At 40.9% G+C, this 20955-nt stretch overlaps 1 protein-coding gene across 1 annotated transcript; it reads right to left on the bottom strand.

The window, feature by feature from the left end:
• Positions 1 to 5540: 5540 nt before the first annotated feature.
• LOC311146729 (myosin-7-like) lies at positions 5541 to 20562 on the bottom strand (the record flags this gene model as incomplete). Its single annotated transcript, XM_084183291.1, has 37 exons — positions 5541 to 5561; positions 8161 to 8295; positions 8398 to 8493; positions 8591 to 8695; positions 8808 to 9104; positions 9215 to 9418; positions 9526 to 9834; positions 9929 to 10053; positions 10136 to 10301; positions 10393 to 10576; positions 10836 to 11032; positions 11135 to 11253; positions 11369 to 11495; positions 11603 to 11992; positions 12103 to 12193; positions 12278 to 12423; positions 12522 to 12698; positions 12779 to 13021; positions 13129 to 13384; positions 13497 to 13633; positions 13815 to 13938; positions 14028 to 14233; positions 14315 to 14385; positions 14525 to 14834; positions 14935 to 15105; positions 15240 to 15389; positions 15504 to 15622; positions 15730 to 15868; positions 15983 to 16086; positions 16186 to 16284; positions 16386 to 16449; positions 16589 to 16681; positions 16781 to 16886; positions 17784 to 17811; positions 17942 to 18098; positions 19939 to 20082; positions 20362 to 20562. The coding sequence occupies 37 exons, from the start codon at positions 20560 to 20562 to the stop codon at positions 5541 to 5543; spliced, it is 5811 nt and encodes a 1936-aa protein (XP_084039417.1).
• Positions 20563 to 20955: the final 393 nt, after the last annotated feature.

The raw sequence follows: 20955 nt of genomic DNA, 5'->3' as shown, positions 1-20955 counted from the left end.
GGGTTGACAGAAATACTTTCCCCAAAACCTTCTCAATTAAATGTTAACTGCAAAGTAGGCTTACCTACATGTCAATACTGCTTACAAAAACAAGTAGTGATGAAGTCAATCTCTCCTCCACTTTGAGCCATGAGAGAATGACATGCATATTATTTATGTTAGCTCTACATACAGTGGGGGAAAAAAGTATTTAGTCAGCCACCAATTGTGCAAGTTCTCCCACTTAAGATGAGAGAGGCCTGTAATTTTCATCATAGGTACACGTCAACTATGACAGACAAAATGAGAAGAAAAAAAATCCAGAAAATCACATTGTAGGATTTTTAATGAATTTATTTGCAAATTATGGTGGAAAATAAGTATTTGGTCAATAACAAAAGTTTCTCAATACTTTGTTATATACCCTTTGTTGGCAATGACACAGGTCAAACGTTTTCTGTAAGTCTTCACAAGGTTTTCACACACTGTTGCTGGTATTTTGGCCTTTCCTCCATGCAGATCTCTTCTAGAGCAGTGATGTTTTGGGGCTGTCGCTGGGCAACACGGACTTTCAACTCCCTCCAAAGATTTTCTATGGGGTTGAGATCTGGAGACTGGCTAGGCCACTCCAGGACATTGAAATGCTTCTTACGAAGCCACTTCTTCGTTGCCCGGGCGGGGTGTTTGGGATCATTGTCATGCTGAAAGACCTAGCCACGTTTCATCTTCAGTGCCCTTGCTGATGGAAGGAGGTTTTCACTCAAAATCTCACGATACATGGCCCCATTCATTCTTTCCTTTACACGGATCAGTCGTCCTGGTCCCTTTGCAGAAAAACAGCCCCAAAGCATGATGTTTCCACCCCCATGCGTCACAGTAGGTATGGTGTTCTTTGGATGCAACTCAGCATTCTTTGTCCTCCAAACACGACGAGTTGAGTTTTTACCAAAAAGTTATATTTTGGTTTCATCTGACCATATGACATTCTCCCAATCCTCTTCTGGATCATCCAAATGCACTCTAGCAAACTTCAGACGGGCCTGGACATGTACTGGCTTAAGCAGGGGGACACGTCTGGCACTGCAGGATTTGAGTCCCTGGCGGCGTAGTGTGTTACTGATGGTAGGCTTTGTTACTTTGGTCCCAGCTCTCTGCAGGTCATTCACTAGGTCCCCCCGTGTGGTTCTGGGATTTTTGCTCACCGTTCTTGTGATCATTTTGACCCCACGGGGTAAGATCTTGCGTGGAGCCCCATATCGAGGGAGATTATCAGTGGTCTTGTATGTCTTCCATTTCCTAATAATTGCTCCCACAGTTGATTTCTTCAAACCAAGCTGCTTACCTATTGCAGATTCAGTCTTCCCAGCCTGGTGCAGGTCTACAATTTTGTTTCTGGTGTCCTTTGACAGCTCTTTGGTCTTGGCCATAGTGGAGTTTGGAGTGTGACTGTTTGAGGTTGTGGACAGGTGTCTTTTATACTGATAACAAGTTCAAACAGGTGCCATTAATACAGGTAACGAGAGGAGAACAGAGGAGCCTCTTAAAGAAGAAGTTACAGGTCTGTGAGAGCCAGAAATCTTGCTTGTTTGTAGGTGACCAAATACTTATTTTCCACCATAATTTGCAAATAAATTCATTAAAATCCTACAATGTGATTTTCTGGATTTTTTTTCCTCAATTTGTCTGTCATAGTTGACGTGTACCTATGATGAAAATTACAGGCCTCTCTCATCTTTTTAAGTGGGAGAACTTGCACAATTGTTGGCTGACTAAATACTTTTTTTCCCCACTGTATGTCTTCCATTTCCTAATAATTTCTCCCACAGTTGATTTCTTCAAACCAAGCTGCTTACCTATTGCAGATCCAGTCTTCCCAGCCTGGTGCAGGTCTACAATTTTGTTTCTGGTGTCCTTTGACAGCTCTTTGGTCTTGGCCATAGCGGAGTTTGGAGTGTGACTGTTTGAGGTTGTGGACAGGTGTCTTTTATACTGATAACAAGTTCAAACAGGTGCCATTAATACAGGTAACGAGTGGAGGACAGAGGAGCCTCTTAAAGAAGAAGTTACAGGTCTGTGACAGCCAGAAATCTTGCTTGTTTGTAGGTGACCAAATACTTATTTTCCACCATAATTTGCAAATAAATTCATAAAAAATCCTACAATGTGATTTTCTGTGGAAAAAAATCTCAATTTGTCTGTCATAGTTGACGTGTACCTATGATGAAAATTACAGGCCTCTCTCATCTTTTTAAGTGGGAGAACTTGCACAATTGGTGGCTGACTAAATACTTTTTCCCCCCACTGTATACATTTAAGGGCCAGCCATGCTGCCCTGTTCTGGGCCAGTTGTAATTTTCCCAAGTCCCTCTTTCTGGCACCTGACCACACGACTGGGCAGTAGTCCAGGTGTGACAAAACTAGGGCCTGTAGGACCTGCCTTGTTGATATTGTTGTTAAGAAGGCAGAGCAGTGTTTTATTATGGACAGACCTCTCCCCATCTTGGCTACTGTTGCATCAATATGTTTTGACCATAACAGTTTACAATCTAGGGTTACTCCAAGCAGTTTAGTCTCCTCAACTTGCTCAATTTCCACATTATTCATTACAAGATTTAGTTGAGGTTTAGGGTTTAGTGAATGATTTTTCCCAAATACAATGCATTTAGTTTTTGAAATATTTAGAACGAACTTATTTCTTGACACCCATTCTGAAACTGACTGAAGCTCTTTTTTAAGTGTTGCAGTGATTTCACTCACTGTAGTAGCTGATGTGTATAGTGTTGAGTCCTCCGCATACATAGACACGCAGGCTTTACTCAGAGCCAGTGGCAGGTAAAGATTGAAAAAGGTAAGGGGCCTAGACAGCTGCCCTGGGGAATGCCTGAGTCTACCTGTATTATGTTGGTGAGGCTACCATTAAAGAACACCCTCTGTGTTCTGATAGACAGGTAACTCTCAATCCACAGTATAGCATGGGGTGTGAAGCCATAACATATACGTTTTTCCAGCAGCTGACTATGATCGATAATGTCAAAAGCGGCACTGAAGTCTAACAAAACAGCTCCCACAATCTTTTGATGATCAATTTCTATCAGTCAATCATCAGTCATTTGTGTTAGTGCCGTGCTTGTTGAATGCCCTTCCCTATAAGCGTGCTGAAAGTCTGTTGTTAATTTATTTACTGTAAAATAGCATTGTATCTGGTCAAACACAATTTTTTCCAAAGGTTTACTAAGGGTTGGTAACAGGCTGATTGGTCGGCTATTTGAGCCAGTAAAGGGTGCTTTACTATTCTTGGGTAGCGGAATGACTTTTGCTTCCTTCCAGGCTTTTTGTAAGCTTAGATTGAAGAGATGGCAAATATGAGTGGCAATATCGTCCGCTATCATACTCAGTAATTTTCCATCCAAGTTGTCAGACCCAGTTGGCTTGTCATTGTTGATAGACAACAGATGCACAATTAAGGGGGAATTACACTTAAAATCAAAATGTGTATGTTTTTTTCCAGAACTTAAAAAAATTGTCTTCTGATGTGATTTAAGCATTAACATGGACTCAGAACATCCACTTTCGTTGTTTCTCTATGAACAATTGTAATATTGAGAGTGAAAAGACCCCTGATTCAGATTTTTAAAAATATAAGTTAGTTAGCTACTTGAGCAAGTTTGCGATGTAGTCTCCTTTGGGCGGAACAAGCTTAAAACATAATAAAACTGCTGTAGTAGCTAGTTATTGAGGCTAGCTAGTCCAACTGGGTGAAGTAAAATGTAAAAAGGACAATGTCATGTGTTTTTTAAATTTGGGCTATTATTTGGGTGCTGAAATCCGTAGTGTTTTATAAAAAACTTCATTTTATGTGAAGTCGGAGGTCTCGTGGAGTTGAGTTTCGTCAGCTAGTGAGACTGCAGTGTCTGGGCTACATCTTTGATAGCTAGCTAGCTAGTTACTGGAAGAAATTGTGTTAAGGGACCGCCTCTAGAGAATCTGCTTGTGATCATAAATTAAATGATTATCATAAAGCAATAACTATATATTTTTGACCTGCAGATTCAACTTTGCTGCCGCATGATAGATCCTGAAACCTAAGAAACCAGATCCAGCTAGCTATGTGGTAAGTAATAAGCTGTATGTTTGTTTCAGCAGTGGTTAGGCCATTCTTTGCTATTCTGTATGTATTTGTGGCTGTGGCATGGCCATCGTCTTGCTAATATGAGCATTTTAGGGCACTTGTATTCAGCCACAGTGCAGCAAGTCACATATGTTTAGGAACATATGAATGATGGGGGGCGCCGTGCTCATAAAACAGGTGTTAGGTTTACTAGCTACAGTTTGATCTCTAAAGCTGTTTACTATTTTTTATGAACTCGTTAACTCCTGTAACCCTATGTTATTCAAGTTATTCTACATTTAAACATTCAGCCTTTGCACCAACAAAGGTCCTTTACTGAGCTCTGTTGAGGGGATGAACATTCCATTCCTGGCTACTCAATGACACTTTAAGCCAACCCATTCCCAGCTGTCTATTTCCCTCATCTGATCAGTTATTTGTTAGCCATACACTAAAAAGTCTTATCATCAGTTGCTGCAACCCGACTCCATTGGCCTTGGGTCTTTAACACAGAGGGGTCCTATTATTATTTCATTGGCACCCTTGAACAATACCATAAAGGACCATGCATTGTCTGTCTTGGGGATGGTGTATATTTCCATGTTATGTTGGCATCAGGCAGAGTTCTGCTGTCGTAAATGTGACACGCAGAATATGCTTTACATTTATACTTGGAAAAATGTAACCGATCAACATTACCTTACAAACGTATTTATTCTTAAATTCTCTTTCTCTATCTACTGCAGTGAGGTCAGGTGGAGAGTGAGTGCTATGCCATCTAACACCACAGGAGGGTGAGTTAGCCAGTGTAAGGGATGAGAAACAGCTCCAGGACCGTGCTCCTGCAGACAGTAGCAGGTAAGGTAACAGAAGAGTAGATACAGTGCATTCGGAAGAGTAGATACAGTATTCAGACCCCTTGACTTTTTTCCACATTTTGTTACGATACAGCCTTATTCAAAAATGGAGTAAATTGGGTTTTTTCAATATCAATCTACACACAATACCCCATAATGACAAAGCGATAGATTGATGAAGGGAAAAAACCAATTGAATCCATTTTAGAATAAGGCTGTAACGTAACAAAATGTGGAAAAAAGTAAAGGGGTCTGAATACTTTCCGAATGCACTGTATATTGATGAGAGTTTTTTGTAAACTGTTGATATTGGTAGTCTCCTTGTTAAAATGTTCTACATTTAACCAAGTGAAGATCAATATGATGACAGATCAATATATGCTGATAATCAGATTACCTAGCTTCGATGACAATTAATGACAACAACAATACAATTATTTGAAAGGAGTGGAAGTATCACTCCCATACAATGAATAAAGACACAGTCAGTAGATGTGAATCTGATTGCAATTTTACTTTAATCTACAGTTACTTTAGGGCTTTGGATAGACTTCACCACAGCAGAAGGTTGTCCATCTGAGGTCCATCTGAGAGCTTCACTCTTCATCGTGACCTTTCTGTGATGGTAAAGAATTAGGGAATAGAGAGAGACAGAGAGAGAAGATATTGGTAAGCACTGGTCAAGCTTTACGTAGATACAGTGGAAATGTAGCCTATAGACTTAAGACTGTATTCAATCAAACCTGCCATAGCAATATAACATTGTCTTTGTTTACAAACTACTGCCTATGAACAAACACTTCCTCTTTCTGAAAACTGAAAAGCATCTACTTGTGAAGGGAGTGTACCTAGTAGTAGTAATAATGGGTTTTTACAGGGCCCAAAACTATTCTGTGGATTAATTTAGCAACCATGATAATACAACATTGCAGGTTCAACTGAATTTCAAGTGATGAAAATGTGTCCTAAATTTGAAGTTGTGGATTATTCAATATAAAGCCCTGGATTTGTCATTTAATACACCGATAAATAACTCTGATATTTTATTTTTCCACTTCGCATAAGTGTAACAGTTGATGAGCCTTCAGCTACATCCTCATTACCTCCTTAATCCAATCACCTAGGCTACATATTTATGTAACACAATCTAATGGTGTAGACTTATCAAGACCTAACTCTCATAACAGTGTAATTTGGAATTACTTTGACTAACCAACTGACCACCAATTCCCCTTAAAAATCTTATTACAAACAAGCATTACAAATACAGAATACAAATACTATGTGACAAATACAGGCTTTATCTTGACAAAGATAACAGTGTCTGTTATAATTTTATACTTAAAAAAATTAAATATATTTGGATGCAGGTTTTAAGACTGTTTCAATATGAATGTTTACATCTGCTTACATAGTCACTCACAAAAATAAATATTTTCCACTTTTGCTTATGATATTGAAATACTAGAATTAAAACAATGCCAGTTTTAACATAATTATATTATGTACAGTTGAAGTCGGATGTTTACATACACCTTAGCCAAATACATTTAAACTCAGTTTTTCACAATTCCTGACATTTAATCCCAGTAAAAATGCCCTGTTTTAGGTCAGTTAGGATCACCACTTTATTTTAAGAATGTGAATTGTCAGAATAATAGTAGAGAGAATTATTTCTTTCAGCTTTTATTTCTTTCATCACATTCCCAGTGGGTCAGAAGTTTACATACACTCAATTAGTATTTGGTAGCATTGCCTTTAAATTGTTTAACTTGGGTCAAACATTTCGGGTAGACTTCCACAAGCTTCCCACAATAAGTTGGGTGAATTTTGGCCCATTCCTCCTGACAGAGCTGGTGTAACTGAGTCAGGTTTGTAGGCCTCCTTGCTCACACACGCTTTTTCAGTTCTGCCCACAAATTTTCTATAAGATTGAGGTCAGGGTTTTGTGATGGCCACTCAAATATCTTGACTTTGTTGTCCTTAAGCCATTTTGCCACAACTTTGGAAGTATGCTTGGGGTCATTGTCCATTTGGAAGACCCATTTACGACCAAGCTTTAACTTCCTGACTGATGTCTTGAGATGTTGCTTCAATCTATCCACATCATTCTCCTTCCTCATGATGCCATCTATTTTGTGAAGTGCAACAGTCCCTCCTGCAGCAAAGCACCCACACAGCATGATGCTGCCACCCCCGTGCTTCACGGTTGGGATGGTGTTCTTCGGCTTGCAAGCAATCCCCCTTTTTCCTCCAAACATAACGATGTTCATTATGGCCAAACAGTTCTATTTTTGTTTCATCAGACCAGAGGACATTTCTCCAAAAAGTACGATCTTTGTCCCCATGTGCAGTTGCAAAACATAGTCTGGCTTTTTTATGGCGGTTTTGGAGCAGTGGCTTCTTCCTTGCTGAGCGGCCTTTCAGGTTATGTCGATATAGGACTCGTTTTACTGTGGATATAGATACTTTTGTACCTGTTTCCTCCAGCATCTTCACAAGGTCCTTTGCTGTTGTTCTGGGATTGATTTGAACTTTTCGCACCAAAGTACGTTCATCTCTAGGAGACAGAATGCGTCTCCTTCCTGAGCGGTATGACGGCTGCGTAGTCACATGGTGTTTATACTTGCGTACTATTGTTTGTACAGATGAACGTGTTACCTTCAGGCGTTTGGAAATTACTCCCAAGGATGAACCAGACTTGTGGAGGTCTACAATTTTTAATCTGGGGTCTTGGCTGATTTCTTTTGATTTTCCCATGATGTCAAGCAAAGATGTACTGAGTTTGAAGGTAGGCCTTGAAATACATCCACAGGTACACCTCCAATTGTCTCAAATGATGTCAATTAGCCTATCAGAAGCTTCTAAAGCCATGACATCATTTTCTGGAATTTTCCAAGCTGTTTAAAGGCACAGTCAACTTAGTGTATGTAAACTTCTGACCCACTGGAGTTGTGATACAGTGAATTATCAGTGAAATAATCTGTCTGTTAACAATTGTTGGAACAATTACTTGTGTCATGCACAAAGTAGATGTCCTAACCGACTTGCCAAAACTATAGTTTGTTCAAAAGAAATTTGTGGAGTGGTTGAAAAACAAGTTTTAATGACTCCAACCTAAGTGTATGTGAACTTCCGACTTCAACTGTACACCAGTTATTAGAATAAACAAATTATAATATTAAATAATCTGAAAATGAATTTAGCCTCACTAACCTTGGAACCAACATCACGGCTCTTGACACGCAGCTTGTTGACTTGAGACTCAGCGATGTCGGCCCTTTCCTCAGCCTCGTCCAGCTCATGCTGTATTTTGCGGAATTTTCCCAGATGGTTGTTGGCCTGCTCCTCCTGTGACACAGAAACACAACAAGCATAATTACAGCAAAAGCAGAGACCAATACACTCAAGCAAGCGAAAGGTCCCCAATGTTATAAGTAAGTCCACACTTACAGCTTCCTCGGCAGCTCTTTTGTAGGCTTTCACCTTCAGCTGCAGCTTATCGACAAGGTCTTGGAGGCGGGCCATATTCTTGCGGTCCTCATCAGTCTGTAAAGACAGAACCCATAGCAAATGGCAGTCAGTTGCTTAAAAGCACAAACTATGCATGCCTGTCATGGTAACAACAATATAAATAAAAGATCACCTGGTAGGTGAGTTCCTTAATACGCCTCTCATATTTACGAATTCCTTTGATTGCATCAGCACTCTTCTTCTGCTCAGCCTCGACCTCATTCTCCAGCTCCCTCACCTGTCATGACATAAAAATAACATCTAGGCTATGTAACAGGGTCCATTATTGCTGTTTTGCATATGGCTCTAATGCACAGCATGTACATCTACTGTAAAAAAGATACACTCACCCTGTTCTCCAGCTTCTGAACCTGCTTCTTGCCCCCCTTCATGGCGATTTGTTCTGCCTCATCCAGGCGGTGCTGCAGGTCCTTGATGGTCTGCTCCATGTTCTTCTTCATTCGCTCCAGGTGAGAACTGGTGTCCTGCTCCTTCTTCAACTCCTCTGCCATCATGGCAGCATCAGTAATGGCCTTCTTGGCCTTTTCTTCAGCATTTCTGCACTCCTGGACTGCCTCCTCCACCTCAGTCTGAAGCTGGTTTGTGTCGCCCTCCAGCTTCTTCTTTTGGTTCAGCAGGCTGGTGTTCTACAGATGAAAATATGTTTCCACTGTTAAACAGCGGGACAGTCCAGAGGATATGTACAATACATCAGTAGCATACTACTAATAAGCACCCTAAATAATCATTTTCACACCTGTGAGTGCAGCAGCTGCACCCTCTCACTGATGTCCAGCAGCTCTTGCTCAGCCAGCTTGCGGCCTCTCTCAGTCTGTTCAAGACAGCTTCTTAGCTCCTCCAACTCTGCCTGCATCAGATTGTTGCGTCTCTCTACAATGGCAATGTTCTCCTTCAGATCATCATTGGAACGAAGAGAGTCATCTAACTGGAGTTGGGCATCCTAGAAGACATTTGTATAATGAATTGTCAGTTGGTTATTAAATTTACATTTACATTTGAGTCATTTAGCCGACACTCCGATCCAGATATAGACCTAAAATAATTTACCTTCAGATGAGCATGAACACTCTTAAGCTGTTTCTGGGCCTCTGATGCCTGCCTGTTGGATTGACTGAGCTGGATTTCCATCTCATTGAGGTCTCCCTCCATCTTCTTTTTCAGCCTGAGGGCCTCAGTCCTGCTCCGGCACTCTGCCTCAAGAGAGCTCTGCAGGGTATCAATGGCCCTCTGCAAATTCCTTTTGGACTGCTCCATCTCCTCGTCCTTCTCAGTTAGCTTGCGCTCAATATCAGCCTTTACCTGATTAAACTCAAGCTGGGCTCTCAGAATCTTACCCTCCTCATGCTCCAGAGAAGCCTGTTGGATCATAATGGTCCAGGTTTATTATAAAGGTGTACAGTATAAGTATGTACAATATATTATGACTTGATTCTGGACAGAGGGAACCTACCTCAGCTTCCTCCAGAGCAGATTGGATCTCACTTTTCTCCTGTTCCAGCTGTTTCCTGATTTTCTCCAGCTCGTGGATGCTCTTTCCTCCTTCACCAAGTTGCTCAGTAAGGTCGGAAATCTCCTCTGTGAGGTTAAGGCCATACAGTGGCATTTAGATTGCTTTGTTGACATTAATTAAATATATACATGCCTGTACTGAGCTTACCTTGGAGGTTCTTGTTCTCCCTCTTCATTGTCTCAAGCTGATCCAAAGATTCCTCATAAGAGTTCTTCAGCTTGAAGAGTTCAGTGCTCAGAGACCTGGCCTCTTTCTGGGAGCTCTCTAGCTCACACTGAGACTCCTCATACTTCTGCTTCCACTCAGACAGAACCTGTTGGAAACAATCAAACAAAAATGTCCTTTGAAAGAAAGGATCATGAACCTATAATTTTGCATATTTATCTATGGCTTAAAATGTTTACTTTGTCAAAGTTTCTTTGTTTCTTGTCCAGAGCGGCAGCAGCGGCATTAGACCTCTCCACATCCACCATGAGATCTTCAATCTCATTCTGCAGTCTGTGTTTGGTCTTTTCCAGGGAGGAACACTTGGCGTTCACTGCCTCCACAGCTTCTTCAGCATCCTGCAGGCGCTGAGCCAGTTTCTTCCTGGATTAAAGAATCAGAAACAGGAGACATTTAGTGCCTGCAGTGAAATTTGTTTTGCTTCATAGGTAAATGAACCTTGGATACTTTACCTCCCTACTAATAGCTGCGTGGTCAGCTATCAGACAAACTTTTTGTTCGTCTTACATTTTAGAAGAAACATAACACAAACAAAAAGCCTATCTGCTAGAAGAGAAACAGTGTCTTTCTTTGGAGAACATTTTAGTAGAAGAGTTAATAAATTACTGTCATGATTTCTTACTTGGCTTCCTCCAGCTCCTCAGTCTTCTGAATGGCATCAGTCTCATACTTAGTTCTCCACTGAGCCACCTCAGAGTTAGCCTTGGACATGCCACGCTGCAGCTCAGCCTTGGCCTCCTGCTCCTCCTCATACTGCTCTCTAAGCAGGTCACCATCATGTCGAGCAGACTGCACTGCATGGGCTAGTGCATTCTTTGCCTGGGAGACAAATATTTTCACACATTTCGTATCAATAGCTAAGGATGAAGTGATAGATTACAGTATTTTAAATATCTTCGGATTAACATATTTATCTCTCACCTTTGTCTCCTCCTCCAGTTGTCTTTTGAGGTCCTCAATCTGCTGAGTGTAGGACAGCTTCCCTCTACTTAACTGAGATACAAGGGAATCCTTCTCCTCAAGCTGCCTGGAAAGCTCACCTAGTGAAGTAAATTACGAAACTGTTAAGAACAATTTCACCGCCTTGATCAGTGTGGAGGAAGGCATTGTTTTCTAATATTGATGATCATTTGTCATAAGAGAAAAGAAACGTACCATTCTCTGTCTGCAGCCTAGCTTTACACATGCTGAAGTCATTGATACTGCGCATGCCCTCCTCATACTTTGCCCGATATTCACTCATCTGATCTTCCAAGGTCCTGCATGCCTTCTCTAAATTGGTCTGAAATGAAGTGCATGATATCAAGACAAATGTGAGTTTTTAAATAATCCATCATGCATCACATCTGATGAGAAACAAAAAGACCAGATAATGAAATGGGGCCATACCTTGGACTTCACAATATGTTCCATGTTGGAGACCACATCATCAAGTTCAAGCCTGAGCTCGCTCTTTTCTTTCTCCAGTTTCTGCTTCACTCTCTGCAAGTTGTCTATTTGTTCCCCAAGGTCAGCGACACTGTCAGCTTGTTTCTTCCTGAGTGTGGCAGCTGTAGCCTCGTGCTGCAGAGTGGCCTCTTCAAGGTCTCTGCGGAGCTTCAGGAACTCATTCTCCCTCTTCTTGTTCATCTCAATCTGGACAGATGTGGCTCCACCAGCCTCCTCCAGCCTCTCACTGATGTCCTCCAGCTCTCTGGCCAAGTCTGCTCTTTGCTTCTCCACCTTGGCTCGGGCAGCTCTTTCTGCCTCAAGCTCTTCCTCCAGCTCCTCAATTCGTGCCTAGCGAGGGGGAAAAGATTGAAAGATTATTTGGAGGTGACTTAAGTCAAAATAATGTGTATTTTCATTCATTATCATGGTTACACATTCAATTACACATGATCAATTACCTGAAGCTCCTTCAGTTTCTTCTGAAGCTGAATGTTAGCTGCTTGTTCATCTTCTATTTTACTGTTCAGCTGGCTGACCTCAAAGTCTTTCCTGTGGCCGAAAGGCATTTTTTTGTTGGCAAATTAACAAATAAAGGCATGAATGATATAAACTGGAAAAGAAAGTTTAACATACTTCTTAAGACGCTCCTCTAGTTGCTGTTTATCATTCTCCAGGTCCATTAGGCTTTCCTGGGTCAACTTCAAGTCTCCCTCAAGCTTCCTCTTGGCTCTTTCAAGATCCATTCGGACCTTCTTCTCTTGCTCCAGAGAACCTTCAAGCTGGGGAACATCATCACAAAACACACTACTGTTTTATCAATTTGATTTCTGCTGTATTTCTATCCTTTATCGCTAACAAAACAACATCAAGTACTCACGTCATCAACTTGTTGCTCCAGCTTAGCCTTTGCCTTGGTTAGAGTGTTGACTTTGTCCTCCTCACTCTGCAGGTCGTCCAGCGTTTGCTGATGAGCCTCCTGGAGAGCTTTCTTCTCCTTGGTCAGCTTAGCAATGATTTCATCCAGAGCTGCCATTTCCTCAGTCAGGTTCTTCACCTGTGAATAGGAAGTGAAGTTTGAACAAACAACATAACCACAGTTTTTATTTGTTTTATGAACATAGAGGTGAAAGTGACCTTGTTCTCAGTGGCATGCTTCTCCTTCTCCACTTTAGCCAGAGTGAGCTCCAGATCATCAATGTCCTTCTTTATCTCAGAGCACTCGTCCTCCAGTTTCCTCTTCTTAGCGGTCAGTTCTGCATTCATCTCCTCTTCATCCTCCAGTCTCTCTGTCAGCTCTTTGGATTTGGCTTCCAACTGAATCTTGTGTTTGATCAGTTGTTCACATCTTTCCTCAGCATCGCAAAGATTATCTTGCTCCTATTTTGAAAGGTTTCATTAGCTTAATGACAATTTCTAAGTATTATTGCAAGGATCACAATTCTGATGCATATTACTTCATTTATGGGATGATATCTTTAACTCACCGCCTGAACTGAAAGCTGTAAGTCATTTTTCTCTTGGAGAAGAGAGACCATTTTCTCTTCTAGTTCCTTCCTGCGAGCCTCAGACTTTGCATAAGCCTCTTTTAGCTTCAAGAACTCCTCCTTCATGTTGGCCATCTCCTTCTCAGACTCAGCGGATTTCAGCAGAGGCTTGATCTTAAAGAATAGCTTCATCCAGGGCCAATTCTTGACCCCCATGAAGGCACGTACATTCCATTGGATCACAAGTAATGCATCTCTGTGAACAATTACAAATATAGTTTAGCAGATATTGCATGGAACTACAATGTGAATTTGATATAGATATAGTTTAAAAGAATCCTAAGTCATTTGTGACTGTTTATGCTTACCTTCGTTCAACAATCTTCTGGAATTCAGCTCTAGCCAGCAGACCGCGTGCTCTGGACTGGATTCCAGTGATAATGAGGGACAAACGGTCATCTCTCATCTCCTCCAGCTGACCAAGTAGACCAGCCTTGAAGAACACCTTAAAGAGATTTCAAGTAGAGCATATCTAAATCATCTCCCTATATACAGAATTAACCCATATTGTTTAACATTTGGGCACTTTCACTTTTGGGAAATATTCCATTTGAAAATGTATGTATATTTGCTTCTTCATCAGAATATATGTATATTGTGTATGACAATCCTTATGAAAGTTCTACCTTAGTGTGTCCAAATCTGTATTGAGTGTGATCAATATCCAAAGACCCAAGTAATTTCTCAGCTCCTTTCTTGCTGTCAATAAACTGTCCTTCAGGGATGGCAGCAGGATTCAGGATACGGTATCTATATGAAGCATTACATAGTCTTGAATATAATACATATTACAAAAGAAGATCTGTTTCCCAATTCAGTTGAACCTATGTATAGTATACCTCTGCTTGAAGTCTCCATACAGGACCCTATTGGGAAAGCCTTTTCTGCAGATCCTGATGCCTTCCAGCACACCGTTACAGCGCAGCTGGTGCATGACCAGAGGATTCTCCATGGCCCCAGGAGTCTTGGTCTCATTGGGGATGATGCAGCGCACAAAGTGAGGGTGAGTAGACCTCAAGTTGGTCATCAGCTTGTTCAGGTTTTCCTGTAGAAGCAATACAACCATGCATGTAACTGTAAATCTGAATAAATAGACACCACAGTTTGATTAGTTTTTCATACTCACCCTGTGCAAGGCAGACACAGTCTGAAAGGATGATCCCTTCTTCTTCTTTCCACTAGCCTTGCTATCATCAGCTGAGAAGTACAATGGATTTCAAATAACGTCTTAAAAATGTACTTTATCTTATTAGATGTATTTGACTGGACAATGCCTATTGTAAAGGACTGATCTAGGTGCTTTCAGAACTGGTTTATATTTTATAAATATGCATACCAGCATCTGTTCCAGCATAATTCTGGAAGAGCACTGTCAACAATTTGAGGTTAGACTTCTGGAACAGTCCGACCACAGTCTCATTCAGTGGATCCTTGTTCTTCACCAGCCAGTTGAAAATATTGTAGTCCACAGTACCAGCATAGTGAATCAGGGAGAAATGAGCCTCTGGTTTCCCTTTCATAAGCCTGGGCTTCTGGAAGTTGTTGGATTTTCCAAGATGGTTGTCGTAAAGCTTGGATTTAAAGGTAGCATCGCTGGCCTTGGGGAACATGCACTCCTCTTCAAGGATGGACATGATACCCATTGGCTGAGGGGAAGACAAATATGAGCAGTGTTACTGATACCCTGATAACATTTAGATGTGTGTAGGTGCACTTGTCTTATTGAAAAACATAACTACTTCTTACCTTTTCAATAAGGTCAATGCAAGCCTGCAAGTCCATGCCAAAGTCAATGAACTCCCATTCAATTCCCTCTTTCTTGTACTCCTCTTGCTCCAGCACAAACATGTGGTGGTTGAAAAACTGTTGCAGCTTTTCATTGGTGAAGTTGATGCAGAGCTGTTCAAAGGTGTTGTACTGCAGCAGAGAGGTGAACTTAAGTTACTGTATATAACAAATCGTTTTACAACTTGGAAGTATTCCTAATAGATTGAGGTAAAAAAAAATATTAAAAAAAATCAAGTATCATATTGAATATCACTTCAGCTCACATCAAAGATCTCAAACCCAGCAATGTCCAATACACCAATGAAGTACTGGCGAGGCTGCTTGGTGTCCAAGGATTGGTTGATTCTCACCACCATCCAGAGGAACATCTTTTCATACACTGACTTTGACAGTGCACCAATGGAATAGTTCACCTTTAATTAAATAGAAAAAACGTTATTGTTATGGTTATGAACCTTTCCTGATTAACATTGAGCTCTGAGTTCTTAGCGTTTTCAGATCTTTGTTATAAGTCATTTCTGACTCACCTGTTGGACAGTTTGCCCCTTGGTGACCCACTCGTTCCCTACTTTGACCCTTGGGTGACAGAGACCCTTGATGAGGTCAGAACAGTTCAGGCCCATCAGATATGACACTTTGTCAGCATCTTAGGAGAAATAAAATGAAACGATACATTATAATATTAGTTAACTTACTGTCTTTAAGATGTATCATCAACACTGAGGTTTGTTTGCTTAATTAAGTCCCCCTCACCCTCAGTGCCATCAGCCTCTGCCTGCTCCTCACGCTGCTTCAGCTTGAACTTCATGTTGCCATAGTGCATGATGGCACCAGTCAGCTTGTAAATGCCATTCTTCTCCTCCTGAGTGAAGCCCAGGACATCAAACGCTTCCTAAATGAGAAAAAGAGAGAGATAGTATGCTACCAGTGCACCAATAAATACATTAAGGTAATACACTTAAAACAGATATGGCACCAGATGAACCAACCATCAATCTTTACTCACATCAGTGGCACACAACTCATCACCATCATCGATGGAGGCTACAGTTGTCTCTCCTTGGGAGATGAATTGGTAGTCATAGGGGTTGTTGGTGATGAGCAACATCTCTGAAAAGCAAACAGAAATGTCAGATTCTGTCAAATCTAGTGAGATCCGAGCAAGGGTATGTTTTAGTTAGTACATGGATGGCAGTATTCTTTATTTACCAAGCAACTCTGGTTTCCTTTGGGACAGAATCTGGTAGAAAATGTGATAGTCTCTCTCAGCCTTGAGCTGGAAAGTCACACGGGACTTCTCTAACAAATCTGTAATAATGCAAGACGGAAAAGTTTATTGAAGGAAGCAGTTTAACATTATTGTATATATGAGAATAGTTGATAGATGATTTGATTTGAATATTCCTTACAAGTCTCAATGTCTGCAGAGGCTAGCTTTCCACTAGCAGCAAAATGAATTCGGATGAATTTGCCCTGAAGAAAAGTTCAAGAGAACCAATCATTCATTTTGGCATACAATTAACATATATAGTGAATATATTATGTGCCTTGTATCATATGTTGTATGTTTCAATGGTAGTGTGATCATAATGGTCTGTGGATAGAAACGTACGAATCTTGAGGAGTTGTCATTTCTAATGGTCTTGGCGTTACCAAATGCCTCCAGAGCTGGGTTAGCCTGGATGATTTGATCCTCCAGAGTCCCCTGGAAGTATTCATTGCAGTGTTTTGATTACAGTAACAGTCAAAATACAGGGTAAGGTGCCATTAGAGAACATGTTATCTGTTTATTCAACAAGCTAACCTTTTTCTCAGAGGCTGTATCCTTCTTTCCTCCTACAGCTGCAATACTGGCGTAGTATTGAATGACTCTCTTGGTGTTGACAGTCTTCCCAGCACCAGATTCTCCACTGAGGATACAAATACAGTATACAACAGTAAAATAAGTCATTTAGCAGATGCTCTTATCCAGAGCGATTTACAGCAGTGAATGCATCCATTTTCATACTTTTTTCATACTAGTCCCCCGTGGGAATCGAAGCCACAACCCTGGCGTTGCAAGCGCCACGCTCTACCAACTGAGCTACACCCTAAGGGCAACAATTAGCTCACTAGTCCCCCATCCCCTAAAAAACAGCCATACGAAAACCATTTTCTTGTATATTCTTCATTAGTCCACTTTTGATACAATCCTACAAAATGTTGCATGTCAACATTCAAGTTTTCAAGATATAATATCGCTTTTCTCCTGGTGCCCAACATCAAGCAAGAGCAAGAAGTCCCATGCAAACACAATGTTAGCCCTATGGGCTTTTATTTTAGCGTAGATGCTCAATCTTAATGATCTCAGCCAAGTCCTTTTCAATTGGTAAGCTGTGTTAGACCGTACCAGCCATGGCCCATCGTATCACCATTAATATTTCCTCCATTCACCAATGCTGGCATGTACTGACTGTTCAACCTTAATTTGCCCTCAGCCTCCAACCAGGCTTCAATGTTTTTTAAAAGTTCCTTCTTCTTATCAGGAATCACAGGATGCCTGTCACTGAATTCAAAGTGCATGTTTTATCCACTGTTAATCAGATGTATCAACACAACAGTCCAAATTGAGGTAGTTAAAATAACACAAATATTTAAATTTCATTGGTTTGTCAATGCAATACTTTCCAATTAATCCATCCATTTATCACAGTGTACAGCCACATTATGATTATATACAGTAGCAACACTTCGATGTCACTGTCAGACAATGTAAGACCTAAAAAGAGGAGACAAATTCAGCTTGATGAAAAGGAGAGAAAACTCACGTGATAAGAATGGATTGGTTCTCCCTGTCTGAAATAGATATAAGGACATGGTCACATATTTTTTTCTTAGAATATACTACTCTATTAGTACCGTAATGTTTGAATATCTATTGGGTAAAAGTTGAATAAGATATTGTTAGTCATCTTAGTGAGTTTACCTGTCAGCATGTACTGATAAGCGTTATCGGAGATAGAGAAGATGTGAGGAGGAGCTTCACTCCTCTTCTTGCCTCTGTAGGCTGAGACCACCTCCTGGTTATACACTGGCAGCCACTTGTAGGGGTTGACAGTGACACAGAACAGCCCGGAGTAGGTCTGTAGAAACAGGAAGGAGTCAAAATACAAAAACTGAAAGTTCATATTTCATAGAGTATGATAAAATACAGAGTATGATATTAGGCCTACATTTATTATTGTGATTACTTGGCCTAACCAGATTGTTGTGCAGTTGAATCTAAGATTGGTTGGGTATACAGTGCATTCGGAAAGTATTCAGACTCATTGACTTTTTCCACATTTTGTTACATTACAGCCTTATTCTAAAATGGATAAAATTGTTTTCTTTCCTCTTCAATCTACACACAATACCCCATAATGACACAGCAAAAACAGGTTTTTAGAAATATCACATTTACATAAGTATTCAGACGCTTTACTCAGTACTTTGTTGAAGCACCTTTGGCAGCAATTACAGCCTCAAGTCTTCTTGGGTATGATGCTACAAGCTTGGCACACCTGTATTTGGTTTCTCCCATTCTTCTCTGCAGATCCTCTCAAGCTCTGTCAGGTTGGTTGGGGAGCGTCGCTGCACAGCTATTTTCAGGTCTCTCCAGAGATGTTCGATCAGGTCCAAGTCTGGGCTCTGGCTGGGCCACTCAAGGACATTCAGAGACTTGTCCAGAAGCCACGCCTGTGTTGTCTTGGCTGTGTGCTTAGGGTCATTGTCCTGTTTGAAGGTGAACCTTTGCCCCAGTCTGAGGTCCAAAGCGCTCTGGAGCAGGTTTTCATCAAGGATCTCACTGTACTTTGCTCTGTTCATCTTTCCCTCGATCCTGACTAGTCTCCCAGTCCCTGCCGCTGAAAAACATCCCCAAAGCATGATGCTGCCACCACCATGCTTCACCGTAGGGATGGTGCCAGGTTTCCTTCAGACGTGACGCTTGGCATTCACGCCAAATAGTTAAATCTTGGTTTCATCAGACCAGAGAATCTTGTTTCTCATGGTCTCAGAGTCCTTTAGGTGCCTTTTGGCAAACTCCAAACGGGCTGTCATGTGCCTTTTACTGAGGAGTGGCTTCCGTCTGGCCACTGTACCATAAAGGCCTGATTGGTGGAGTGCTGCAGAGATGGTTGTCCTTCTGGACGGTTCTCCCATCTCCACAGAACTCTGGAGCTCTGTCAGAGTGACCATCGGGTTCTTGGTCACCTCCCTGACCAAGGCCCTTCTCCACCGATTGCTCAGTTTGGCCGGGTGGCCAGCTCTAGGAAGAGTATTGGTTGTTCCAAATTCTTCCATTTAAGAACTTCTTCCCCAGATGTGTGCCTCGACACAATCCTGTCTCAGAGCTCTATGGACAATATCTTCAACCCCATGGCTTGGTTTTTGCTCTGACATGCACTGTCAACCCTGGGACCTTATATAGACTTTTTATTTATTTAACCATTTATGCCTTATTTAGACAGGTGTGTGCCTTTCCAAATCATGTCCAATCAATTGAATTTACCACAGGTGGACTCGATTCAAGTTGTAGAAAAAATTCAAGGATGATCAATGGAAACAGGATGCACCTGAGCTCAATTTTGAGTCTCATAGCCAATGGTCTGATACTTATGTAAATAAGGTATTTCAGGTTTTTGTATAAGTTTGCAAAAATTTCTAAAAATCTGTTTTCGCTTTGTCATTCTGGGGTATTGTGTAGATTGATGAGATTTTTTATTTATTTAATCAATTTTAGAATAAGGCTGTAATGTAACAAAATACGGAAAAGGGGAAGGGGTCTGAATACCAAAAAATGCTTGTTGGGTGTTTGGCTGATAGGCTATTCAGTTGGATTTTGATTTATTAGAGATAGTACCTCTTCAGGTCAGAATATCTACTTTGTTTTATTCCACAGTGTTAAGAAATTGAGAATAAATCCAGCATGTGTGAACTCACGTAGATCATCCATGCTGCATAACGCTCTTTGAGGTTGAACAGCACAGCTGGCTCATGAAGGAAGGTGAACATCGCCATGTCTTCAATTTTATCAAACTTTGGCGGGTTCTGAGGGTGGACGTCACACTCCTTCACAGTCACAGTCTGTAAAAATAAATGATCAGTGTCACAAAAGCAAGTACTGTTGAACTATTTGTCAGTCATTTTTAAAACAGTAGTTCACCAACAGTACATCAAAATGGAGTATTAGACAGTTACATTTCCCCCCCCAAAAAATTACAGTAAATGTAGCACAGAAGTGTTTAGATCCAGTAGTTTCTGGCATTATTGGTGTCATATTGCATATAAAGTCATATTTTGTTAAAATATAATCTTATCATCACTAGGTGTCCTGGTTGAGCAGCTCTCTCACAGCTTACTAACCTTCCCGTTCGCAGTGTCAGCGGTGACTTTGTCACCATCTCTGCTGGTGATGGAAGCCTTGACAAATTCCACTTCGGTGTCAGGCACAAAACATTCCTTCTTCATGTCGAAGGGACGGGTCTGGGCCTCCAGACGCTCTCTGTCCGACTTCCTCAGGTAAGGGGCTGCGGGCCCGAACTCCGCCATATGAGCGTCTCCCATGATTTACTGTGTCTAGAGAATGGAGAGGAAATCAACTTCCATGTTTATTTATTTTTATTTAAAGAAATTGTTGAGCTATTTGTTGCATGTTTACATTTATTTCATATTATATCAGGCATCACTGAAATAACAGAATCAAATTTAATAAAACGTTTTAGAAAAAATTATATTCCTTTTGTTAATTTTGAATGACTATTTAATTTCTGATTTCCACGTATTCAATTGATTCTAAGGCATTATTTCTGAAACAATATGACTTGATTTAAAATAAAAAATTAAACAAAGGTTAATACAGAATCAATAACACCCTGATATGATGTTAAAATACCCTTACCGCACCAACCCCTTTATAGAAGACTGATGGAGGTAATGGTCCTATGGAAACAAAAACAC

This window comes from Coregonus lavaretus, assembly GCF_964263955.1.
Source record: "Coregonus lavaretus genome assembly, chromosome: 19".
NCBI lineage: Eukaryota > Metazoa > Chordata > Actinopteri > Salmoniformes > Salmonidae > Coregonus > Coregonus lavaretus.
Note: the sequence above shows the minus strand (reverse complement) of the source record. Positions and strands in the feature narration are given on the sequence as shown.